Genomic DNA, 12,356 nt, shown 5'->3' with positions numbered 1-12,356 from the left:
GTGCTTGCCTGCAAAGCCGAAGGTCCTCAGTTCAATTCCCCAGGACCCATGTAAGCCAGATGCATAAGGTGATGCATGCATCTGGAGTTCATTTGCAGTGGCTGGAAGCCCTGACGTGCCCATTCTCTCTCTCCCAAGCACTCTCTCTGCCTCTTCCCCTCTCTCAAATAAATAAATAAAGCTAAAATAGGTTTTAAAAAATACATTGTGTGAAATAAAAATGCAGGCTTGAAACTCTGAAGTCACCTGAAAATCAAAAATGGACTCATGGGCTGGAGGGATGGTGCATGTATCTGGAGTTCATTTGCAGCAGCTGGAGGCCCTAGCGTGGCTATTCTCTCTCTTTCTCTCTCACAAATAATTTTTTTTTTTTAAGGGATTGAGAAATATTCCCCTAAAACAATGTGGAAAACAGAGGCAGAAAATCAGGAAAGTCCTATTAGAGACAGCCAGGCAGAGCTAGCAGACAAGAACCAGGGAAGAACAGGCCGTAAGAGCCGAGATAGGGCTCATTATTTCAGCCGAACTCTGGGAGAAGCCTTGGTCTTAGTTTCAGCCTTTAATCGTGCCTGTGGAGGGTGGACCTCAGGAACCAGCGGTCACCTGACCTAGAGCACAGGAAGGTTACTGAAATGCTCAGGATACTTCTGTCTGTAAAATGGGCATCACTGTTCAATATTCCTTAGAGTATTGTGAGGGTCATGAGTTCAGACATGTAAAAATAAATATATATTTTTATACGATAATACATATATATATATTTAATATATACTTATATATACATAGTGCTTGGCACATGCTGGATCACTAGAATACATTATGAAGAGTGATGTGATTCCAGAATTCGCGTTCTCCATGTCCTCTGCTACTTAGAGGCCTTTCCTCCCTCCTCCCCACAGTAACTCCCTGGCCACATGTTCCCCACTCAGCTCCCACTCCTGGCTCTCATTCAGAACCTTTACTAAAGAACAGTTCTGAGCCATAATTCACGTAGCACAATTTGCCATTAACATGCACTGCAGCCTGATGAGCTGTATCATCCTTCGTGGCATGTCTGTCTCGGGCAAACTCCACAAGGCTCAGGCAGGGCACAGTGCAGGCCACAGTGCCTCCGGAGCTCAGTCCACGAGAAGCAGCCTGGGGAGTAACAAGTCATCCCTTCCTTCAACTCACATAGGGATGCTGGTCCTGGGGGCAATGTGACCGTGGTTCCTGGGACGGAAAGCCCTCTAGGCTGCCAGTTAAGGGAACATCCTCAGGAAATTTCCTGCCTCTGGAAAAAAAAAACACTCTTCCTAATAGGTTGGTCTAGGTGCCAACCCCAAAGCTTACCCCCAGGGCTTCAAGACATAGGACCCAAGGGAGACGGGAAGCACAGGCCAAGCAGAGAGGATTTTTCAGAAGCTCCCAGGAGTGGAAAAATACAAGAGCTTAGAGGGAAACACCCGCTGCAGAGCGTGCTGTCTTGTCTGGGGATTTGGTGCTGCTCCCTCCATGGCCCAGAGCATCGACAAGCATCAAAAGGGTAACAGCTGTGGCCAAGTGCCTTGGTTCTGCCGTGTGGAGCTGTGAACCAGAAGGATAAAGACACTCCCAGCTTCTGTCCACGTGATTCCCACCAGAGCCACTCAATGAACACCACAAGCACAGCAGCAGGCCCTGGCATCAGGAAGCCATCCACTGGGCAGTGAGCCTGTGAAGATGACCTTCTTCAGGGAGGGAGTTTCCCCAGAGAGCCAGACACTGCGCAGAGATGGCAAGGCTAGTTGACTGCACCCAGAGCTTCCTTTGTGCTGGGGCAGGAGATGAGTTTTCATTCTCACAGCTGTCCTTTGGTAAGAGAGTTATTACCCCATCTCCCAAATGAGGAAGCCAAGGTGTAGATAGAGATTAAACAACTTGCCTAAGCTCCTGGCTCTTCAATGGTCAACAGGAAGCTGAGAACCAGGGAGGAGGACTCCAGGGCCTGACCACCAGCTATTATAATTCAAGTAACAAGCACAGCCTTTCCGAATCTGAACCTTGCAAACAAAGGCTTCCACCAACTTTCAACCTCACAACAGCACCATAGAGAACAGAAACTACAAGGTCCATTTAATAGAGAAGGCAACTGAGGCACAGAGAAGCTAAAAAGCCAAGAGCACCATGACTAGAAACCTGGGCTTGTGAATCTCACTGCTGTGCCCTTTCATACGTCTTGGGGAATGATGTGCTTGCACCGGGGAAACACACTTTCTCAGCATGAAGGTTCTGTTACCTGAGTCCTGAGAACAGCTGAAGCCAGTGTCTCCCGTGCTGCTGCTATGTCCCAGGGACTGTCCACCTGCCATGAGCGCCGTGAGATGCGGAGACAAGCCCAAGTCTGAAAGGCAAAGTTGGCATTAATGGCGCAAACTGACCCTTCTGTTTCAGCCCACCCCCCATGGACACGGGCCCTGCCCTCCTTTTCTCTGCTCCCCCTTGCAAAGCTCACTCTAGGCCCCCTAAAAGACAGCAGTCCTCAGCTGCCTTTCCCACACTTTACCCCTCAGTCCTACCCATTTACTCAGGACTCGCTGGGCTCCCCACTGAGGAAACCCTTCTGGCCAGCTGTGGGGGGAAGGGTGGGGAGGGAATCTAAGGTAGAACCATCCTGGGAGGAGACCTTCCAGTTACATAGGGAGGATTTATTTTTTCAAATATCTTTATTTATTTGAGAACAAGAGAGAGAGAGAAGAAAAAGGAGGAGGAGGAGGAGACAGGGGGAGAATGGGCACACCAGGGCCTCTTGAACTCCAGGTGCATGCGCCACTTTGTACACCTGGCTTTGCATAGGTACTAGGGAACTGAACCCGGGCCAGCAAGTTTTGCCATCTTTCCAGCCTGCCTATCTTGGAGAATTTAACCCCTAGGTTACCTCTTAGAATCTGGCTTGAGCATCAAAACAATCCCCAAGGGCAAAGAGTCTGGAGAAGCTGACAGGCAGAGAGAGCAAGGGCAATGAAGATGACCCGGGAAAGGGCGGGAGGGAGCGAGGGAGCGCCTGGAGAGAGGACTACGCTCTTCCAGGGTTTCTGAAGCTCAGAAGTGCAGGTCCAGAAATCTATAGGTAGGTGGGCTTGACAGAAAGTGTCTGTGGAAGCAACCGGACCCCTCCACTCCTCTCCCCGTCTGGGGTGACCAAAACCCAGTAATTGGCAGCATAGCAGAGCAAACTAGGGGCAGCCTTGGAAGACACCAGGCACATCTAAGGATAGAAGGGATCCAGTAGAAACTGCAGGAAGAGTGAGAGTAGGACCCCGGCCTTTGTCCTCCAACCTGGCCTGGAGGCTGGAAATGGGAGAACTCTTTTTCCGGAAGAACGAGCCAGCCTGAGAAAGGACGTGAGGGGTCTGAGAACCGGGCATTGGCCCAGCTGGATCACCCTACAGTCACTAATCCTGCCAGCCTCACCTCGTCCCAGGCTTTCCAATGGCCCCGGTGTCTTGTTATTAAAGGTGGAGGGATGGCCAAGGACCACCTGCACAGTGAAGGGAAGACACTGGCATGGCAGACAGAATAAAAGGGAAATGGATCTAAGAGGAGACAATGTAGGGAGCCTGAGAAAGAAAAAAATGATAATTGGTTATCCTCTTAAAATTAAGAAATAGGGCTGGAGAGATGGCTTAGCGGTTAAGCGCTTGCCTGTGAAGCCTAAGGACCGCGGTTCGAGGCTCGGTTCCCCAGGTCCCACGTTAGCCAGATGCACAAGGGGGTGCACGCGTCTGGCGTTCGTTTGCAGAGGCTGGAAGCCCTGGCGTGCCCATTCTCTCTCTCTCCCTCTATCTGTCTTTCTCTCTGTGTCTGTCGCTCTCAAATAAATAAATAAATAAATAAAAATTTAAAAAAATTAAGAAATAATTCATAAAAAGAGCTAGAGACTTTTTTTTTAAGTATTAGGGAGCTGGGCGTGGTGGTGCACGCCTTTAATCCCAGCACTCAAGAGGCAGAGGTAGGAGGATGGCTGGGAGTTCAAGGCCACCCTGAGATTACATAGTGAATTCCAGGTCAGCCTGAGATAGAGTGAGACTCTAACTCAAAAAAAAAGAAAAAGAAGGAAAGAAAGAAAGAAAAAAGTAATATGGCCATAAAAGGGCCTTAGATATTAAAAACACAGATTACAAAAATCTTATAAGGAATATTAACTCCCTCAGTCCCCAAGGCAACAGTGTTATAAGGTGTACCAAGAGAAGAGATTACTGTTATTACAGAAGAGGGTTATTTACCTTAAAATGGCCTCGGTATAAAGGTGAGTTTGGCCCTCTCTTGACCTTCCACCTTCTGCCACAGACTGACGTAGACAAAGGTCCTCACTAGATGCCCTAATATGTTTTTAAGCTTTCCAGACTCCAGAATCATATCAAATCTCTGTTCATTATGAATCACCCAGTCTCCAGTATGCCAGTACAATAGCAGAAAATGGGCTAAGACAATGACCTACTGTGGTGCTTTGAATACAAATGACCCCATAGCCTCAGGTAGTTTTGATTAGGCTTCCTCTAGTCTTCAGCGGACAGAGCCCTGCTGGAGGAGGTGTGGGTAGACCTTGAGCCCAGCCCTAAGATGTGGGTTTAGAGTCAGCTCGTGCTTGCTGGTGCTGGCTACAGTCTCTGCTATGGATGTGTGATGACATGAGGCAGCTTCTTCTGCCATGACGACGCTTCCCCTGGAATCTACAAGCCTGACTTTATCCTACTGCTTTGAGGGCACAAGATAACATGGGCTGGAGAGATGGCTTAGCGGTTAAGCGCTTGCCTGTAAAGCCTAAGGACCCCGGTTCGAGGCTCGGTTCCCCAGGTCCCACGTTAGCCAGATGCACAAGGGGGCGCACGCGTCTGGAGTTCGTTTGCAGTGGCTGGAGGCCCTGGCGCGCCCATTCTCTCTCTCCCTCTATCTGTCTTTCTCTCTGTGTCTGTCGCTCTCAAATAAATAAAAAATTTAAAAAAAAAAAAAGATAACAGAACATGCCTTCCTACCAGTCTTCCCTGGAGTCATGAGGGAAATGGTGGCGCTAGAAGATACAGTCACAGCAAGATTCCCACAGAATGCCTTGGCGTTACTTCTGGGGATCATCCCTTTGGCTTCCAGCTTTGTTGGCTGACTGCTGAGCTAAGACGAGAGAACACCCCAAACTTCTCCCCAGTACCTGATTGACCCCTCTGAGGTCTTGGCCTCTGAACATGGTATGTTCAATAAGAAGCCTGGCGTGAGGCGTGGAGTCCTCGGGGCTGCCGCCTGGCAACTGACACGGTGGCAGCCACAGTGGGTTTGGCTCTGAAGCTGTGGCAAAAGCCAAGAGCATGTCTTGGTCTCCACCAGTGAGGGGGATCATTTGAGCCAGACCGCTGTGGCTCAGCTGCAAGGCCAGGGGACAGGCTGCCGGGCTGCATCTCTCTGTGTTTACCCAGCATTTCCCACCCAAGAGTGGGCACAGCTACTCTGAGACTTCTCATGAAACATCATATCCTGTGGGCTGGGACACATCCACCCCTCCAAAGGGGACAATGCATAGAGGGTCGGGTCTGCTCCCGGAGAACTTGTGTCAGGTGCAAGGCATTTCAAAAGCTGAAGAGCAGGGCAGGAAGCTGGGGTGCAGCAGACACTGAATGAACCAGACGACCCCGAGATGCCACCAAGGGGAGGAACTCAGAAAAGCAAGGAGGAAAATTCAAAGGCCCTCAGGTTTGCCCTTTGCTCCCTCTAGCCCAGACCCGAGGTGCTTTCCTGAGTGAACACCATCCTCCTTCCGAGGAGACCCCCGGGGAGGCTCTGCCCTCCGTTCCAGGAGCCTTGAGCTCAGTCCACAGTCACCCTTGGCTAAATACAGAACTGCACGTGCTGGAAAAAGGGCTGTGGATCGCTCCTTGCCACTTTCTCCTGAGGTCTCTTCTTCCTGTCGGGAACTCCCTGCCTGCTTGGAGTGTGAGGGCTCGGCTCTCCTCTCAGCAGCATGACAGGGCAACATCCACTCCTCAAATGCCATCATGAACTGGTTCTGCCTGGAAACCTCCAGGTACCTCAGAGATCTCCAGTTCCCAGTTGAGCCCACCCCGTGAGAATCTGCTAATAAAACCTTGCAAGCAGAAGGGCTTGGTGTCTCAGTGGGAAAGCATCTTCAGTTTGAGGTGAATAGAATGAAAAAACTAAAATCCACTGGTCATGGCTGAACTCTGCATGTATGAAATCACCTCTCCAACCCCCGCCCACCTCAGCCCCGGCTTAGGAAGCTGCTGGCAGAGAAGCTCCAGGCACATGGGTAGCTCTGCTTCTGCCTTTGCCCATAAGCATGTTTTAGGAAAGCTTGGCATTCCACTTACTGATCTCCTGTGCAAAAGTTTTCCAGGTATTTCACAAATGGAGATAAACAAAACAAAGAAAAGATCTTCAGGGCATTTCTTGCAGGCCTCTTTTTCTTTTTTTTTTTTTTTCTTTTTTTTTGGCATTTCCCGTGAATAGCAGGACAATTGCCTTCCCCAAGGGCAGAGAGCAAGTCTGAAAGCAGGCTCCTGGTAAAAGTGAATTAGGTTTAGTTGCAGATCAAAGTCCTACCCACAGAGGGCGATTACGAGACCTTGCTGAGATAGGACATGCAGTGAAGGCCAATGTCCTTCCTCATCCAAAAGATAATGTGCATGCCTAGCAAGCACAGCACATGAAGCTAGAATAGGCCCACATTCTGCCTCACTGTCCAGACTCTAGTGGCAGTCACTGACACGGCTGACCTCCTGCAATCAGGGTGGATTAACAGCCAGTGCCCACCCCCAGCCCTGGAAAAACTCTTCAACCCTAACATCTGCCACAAAGCTGCTTTTCCCTAACAAAGCTAAGACCGCCAGCGGCTTTGGGTTTGCCAGCCTAACCACAGACGATGTCTTCCGTCTGCTCTTGGCCTCACAACTTCTTCCAGAACAAATCACAAGTGGAAAATCTTGGCCAAAAAGCTGGTGTTTCTTTTGGTTCTGTCTACCTTTTACTCTACCATTCTCTAAGTTCATTTTTTTCCCTTTCCTTGTTCTTATTTCTTTGGAATATAAAACATCTGTTACTTTTTGCCAAGATGACAAGTGATTTTTTAAAAATCTGAACAAATATGTTAGCCAATGAAATGAGGTCAAACACTACCTCATCTGGCTCTTAAGTCACACTAGGAAGCTTGGGCTTACAAGTGACAGGAGTGAGTACTGCAGACTGTTAAATAATGGGATGTGGATATATTTTTTCCTCCTATGGTCAAAATAAAACACCTTGGACTTCCTCTCCGGAAACGACATTCCTCTGGACCATGATGTAAGCCACTAAGCTGGAATGTGCCCTTCCCACATAGACAGGACTCCTGTCATTTTTGCCACTGAGCATCATGGGAATTCACAGTCATGTCTTACTCTCTTGCTTGAGAAGGGGAGACCTACTTTTCATGAAGAGGAAAAATTAACTGGATGGTCTAATGAGATTCCCAACCAAAGCTATTGGCAAGAGGTAAGAATTGCAAATTGAACAAAATGCTCCCCAAATCCTCTACCAACAGCCTGGCTGGGTAATAGTCTCTCATGGATGTGGCTCTAAAATCCCCAAGATTTACCGGCCAGCACTTGGGAGGCAGAGGTAGGAGGATCGCCGTGAGTTCGAGGCCACTCTGAGACTACATAGTGAATTCCAGGTCAGCCTAAGCTAGAGTGAGACCTTACCTTGAAAAAAAAAAGAAAAAAAAAAAAAGTCCCAGAGATTTCACAGTGGAACAGCATAGCCATCAGTGCTGGGAGTCATAACTACATGCACATGCGAGAATCGGTGCTGGAGGAGACATCGAGTATCTGTCGTCTTCCAGGTTCTCCTCCATTGTACTTATTTTAGTAGTACAATGGAAACAGCAGGGACCTGCTAGTGGGGAAAGCTGACCAACCATACATGAACCAAGGGATCAAAGGTAACCTAACTGGTAATAAGGTATATTCACATGTGCCACTCTGATGCACAAAGAACCTATTGTCCCTGTGGCATTCCTGCCAAAAGTGCACGACCTCATTCTAAGCATCAGATGAACACATCCTGACTAACCCTCTCCTAAAGTGTCAGGGTAGAGCTGGGGGTAGCTCGGAGGCAAAGGGCTCGCCTAGCATGCATGAGACCCTGGGTTTGATCTTGGGCTCTAGTTATGCAAGATGGTAACACCAGGGAAAGTTCTCTGTATTATTTTCTAGCCCCCTCCCCATGAATCTAAACTTATATCAGAATAAAAAGCTAAAAATTTTTTTTTAAAATCTAACCAGAGCAACTCCCCTGGGTTTCATCAAGAAAGTTGGATGAACTGTCAGATGGAACGGCTTTGGCCCCAGGATAGAAATGCTTCAATGGAGAGCTATGGCTTGGTACTGACAGCCCCAGACTATCAGGGATAATCTAATAAACCTGAGCAAAACTGTTGACCTGGGAGAGAAAGCTCAATGTGGCAAATACTCGAGCAGAGGAACAGACTTGGTGAGATGCAGAGGTGTAGAGGGAGCATCAAAGAGGGGGCACGCAGCACAGCCAGCATTTCCAGAGAGCAAAACACAACTAGTGCAACCCTCGAATTCTTCTTCATCTGGTAAAGAAGTGGTTGGAGTCTCCAGACCACGAGGCCCTGGCTGGGGCTTCACAGAATGGAGTTCTGAATGGTGATACTCCCTGTCTACTTCTTTGGAGATATACATCAGGGAGCTTTGCTGGTCTCCTCCTCAGCCTAGCATCGAATGAAGGAAAGCTGAGTTGGAATCACCGAATGCTCTGCTGTGGTCCTTCCCACAGGGAATCCATGCTTTGAGCCTCAGGTCACAGCCAACCTGAGAACCCACTCGTCAACAGCCTCTGAGATGCTGAGGACCCGACTACATCTGCCTCACAGTGGGCATCCTTTTCCCAGCAGGTTCCCAAGTTACCTGTGATCCTGTTGGAAATGCTGAAGAGCCTGGAAGTCCTCTGTCGCTGCACGAATGACTCCCGGTAATACCGGTCCCCAAAGCACATGCCCAGGAGCTCCTTGCGCACCGTCTTGTTCCAGAGTCCGTAGATCAGAGGGTGGCAGATGGCACTGGTAAATGACAGCCATGTGGCCCAGGTCTCCAGGGTTGGGGAAACATAGTTCTTCCCCCAGAGGGCCTCAGAAGTAATGACAACCATGTAGGGTCCCCAGGTGACCATGAAGGCACCAATGACCACGAGGATGGTGATGAGGGCTTTGCACTGGTTGGCTGAGTAGACCACGCCCTGAAAGGCGTTCCTCCTACTGCCCGAAGATGAGGTAGACGTACTGGAGTTTTTCCTCCCGCTCCTCTGGGTATCCTCCTCCACAATGACCACGGTACCACAGTGCACCTTACGCGCCTTGACCCTGGCCACACGGAAGATGAAGCCATAGCACACGAGCATGATGACAAAGGGGAACAGGGCACACCAGATCTGCCAGAAGGCGGTATAACCAGGCTCCCGGTGCCAGGCTGCCACACACATCCACTTGAACTCATCAAACTCCACAGAAGACCAACCAAAGAGAGGTGGCAGGCAACCGATGAGAGAGTGAAGCCAGATGTAGACAAGGGCCATCACAGCCCGGTTGCCCGTGATCTTCATGGGATACACCATCGGGTAGAGAACAGCATAATAGCTAGGCAAAGACAGGGAAAGAGTCGTAAGTAAGAGAGGACACCAGGACGGGCTCCTGCACGTCTCCCAAGCCACCTGGGGTCAAGGCTTCTGAAAGAGCACATCCTGGCATGCCCATTCTCATTCACGCATTCATTCTCTGTCTCTCGTGTATATAAATAAAATTCTCATTCACGCATTCATTCTCTGTCTCTCGTATATATAAATAAAATTCTCATTCACGCATTCATTCTCTGTCTCTCGTATATATAAATAAAATTCTCATTCACGCATTCATTCTCTGTCTCTCGTATATATAAATAAAATTCTCATTCACGCATTCATTCTCTGTCTCTCGTATATATAAATAAAATTCTCATTCACACATTCATTCTGTCTCTCGTATATATAAATAAAATTCTCATTCATGCATTCATTCTCTGTCTCTCATGTATATAAATAAAAAACACTGGGCCAAGATTTCTACTTTTCTTTGCGCCTGCAAATAGTTCCCAGGTGCTCTGACCTTACCAGGTATACAGCTGGACATGAGAGCCAGGTCTACTACATGTTAACTGTCCTGACTCTTGTTCTCGCAATGAAAAAAAGAATTCTGATTAATAAGCTGTGCCTTGCCAGATTTGCTTCTGGCTGTTCTCAGCACCCAGTTATTATCATTCCTTTATGGCAAGACTTCTCCTTTACGATAACAAATGGTACTTGTGTCCCTCATTGACTAACATTTGCCCCGGGCAACTACAGTGGGATGTGACACTAATTTCTTTGCCCTGCGTTCCATCAGGAGGCCTGGGCAGGCAAGCCTGGTGCTGGCTCTGCTGAAGTCTGTCTGTGTCAGGAAAGCCCCACACGCCACACCTCCAGGGGTTCCTCTGCTTCTAGTCGTTTGTAGCAAAGGAGAAAGCAGCAAATATTAAGATATACATGTCTACACCTCTACAAAAATAAGGGATAGTCCCAGGTCTTTCCCCAAAATGAGTTATATATTCTGAGGAGCAGATGTAAAATAACTTTTTATTTATTTATTATTTTTTAAATTTAAATGTTTTTGTTTGTTTGCTGAGTTAGGGTTTTACTCTATCCTAGGCTGACCTAGAATTCACTATGTATTCTCAGGCTGGCTTTAAACTCATGTGATCTTCCTACCTCTGCCTCCCAAGTCCTGAGGTTTTATAAAGGCAGGCATGCGCCACAACACCCAGCCTTGAAATAACTTTTTAAAAGTGAAACCTCATTGAAGCCTAATTGTACATTCAAAGGCAAAGGCGGGTTAACAGACCCAAGAGAGCGACTTCTTTTGCTTTCTGAACTCTTAGCTGTCTTCTGAGGCTCTCTGTTTCCTCTGTGACGGCTCATTTTCAGACCTGAGACCACACATGACCCCTGGACCCAAGAGGCTCTCAAGTATGTCAGAGTAACTGAAAAATCTGTAATGTACAAAGGGGACACCAGATGTTTAGCTCTCCTGACACACACTGTGGTTGTTTGAATGGATGTCCCTCAATAGCCTCAGGAGTTTATCAAAGCTGTAACTTGAATTTCCAGCCACCTGGCTGGAGGAGGTGTCACCGTGGGTGGATCCTGAGCTACGGAGGTCCAGGCCTAAGGTGTTACTTGGGGGCGGATGTACAAGTGCGCAGAGTGCCTGGGGTTCCTGGTACGTGCTTGCTGGTGTGCCTGTGGTGCTGGTCTCTGCGTGGACAAGGTAAAGGGGAGCAGCTTCTTCCACTGTTTTGGAACTTCCCCTGGATCGGTAAGCCTGAAATAAATACAGTTCCTCCCATAAACTGTGTCTGGTTTGGAGGTTCATCCCAGCACCTTGAAGCTGACTGTAACAGAATTGGTACCAGAAAGTAGGTTGCTGCTGCATCTTAGTCTTTTGGAACTTTTGTTATAGAGGAATGCACACGGACTTGGTACTTGCCACGGAAGACCCCTTCCAGAGCAGTAACCCAAGTTTTGTGGACTATTCTGGTAAGAATTTGAAAATGCTAAGTGCAGAGAGAATTTTATTTGGAAGCTTTGCTTATGAGCTTTCAAGGGGGAATAAAAAGGACTATGGAGACAGCTTAGCAGTTAAGGCACTTGCCTGCAAAACCTAAGGACTCAGGTTCAATTCCCTAGTACCTGTGTAAGCCAGAGGCACATAGAGGCGCATGCATCTGGAGATTGTTTGCAGTGGCTAGAGGCCCTGGCACGCCCATTCTCTGTCTCTTTCTCTCTCTTTTTTTTTGAGTTTTGACAAAATTTATTGGTATTTTAGTAGACATTCATTTCAGTTATTTCTCTCTCCTTAACTTGGCCTTAGGTTAACATTTTATTTAGGTCAAGTAAGGAACATGTAGGAGAGAGATGTTACAAATAGTAAATGGACAAAATGAAGAGTTTGTCTACAGAAAAGTTAAATTTATGTATCTTGATATAATTAAATCATGTAAGAACTAATAGTGCTATGTACATTTCCATTGTTTCACTTGGGGCTTATTCTAAACTTAAATTTAAGTGAACAGACTGTTAAGAACATCCGCAAGCTGCTTTTCAGGAATTGTTACCTAGTAAAAGAGCCTAGCGAATAGTCACCACCAATAAAACTCAGAAGCTGCCTCCAAATTTAGCTTGTAGTTCTTAAGGGAATCATACTATTTCATCTGTGACTATGTACTTAAAGAAGCATTTAATTAACACATTAGAAAAAAAAAGTC

The 12,356-nt window shown here is 47.7% G+C and overlaps 1 protein-coding gene across 3 annotated transcripts in view; it reads right to left on the bottom strand.

The window, feature by feature from the left end:
- Gpr161 (G protein-coupled receptor 161) overlaps positions 1 to 12,356 on the bottom strand; it is a 59,222-nt gene that overhangs the window by 4,930 nt on the left and 41,936 nt on the right. For all 3 annotated transcript variants that reach the window (XM_045160782.1, XM_045160788.1, XM_045160792.1), the window contains exons 3-4: positions 8,934 to 9,658; positions 2,258 to 2,362 (exon numbers count right to left, since the gene is read on the bottom strand). In XM_045160782.1, coding sequence (XP_045016717.1) covers positions 2,258 to 2,362; positions 8,934 to 9,658 — 830 coding nt within the window. The remainder of the gene's footprint in view (positions 1 to 2,257; positions 2,363 to 8,933; positions 9,659 to 12,356) is intronic.

This window comes from Jaculus jaculus, chromosome 1 (genome assembly GCF_020740685.1).
Source record: "Jaculus jaculus isolate mJacJac1 chromosome 1, mJacJac1.mat.Y.cur, whole genome shotgun sequence".
NCBI classification, from domain to species: Eukaryota; Metazoa; Chordata; class Mammalia; order Rodentia; family Dipodidae; genus Jaculus; species Jaculus jaculus.
Note: the sequence above shows the minus strand (reverse complement) of the source record. Positions and strands in the feature narration are given on the sequence as shown.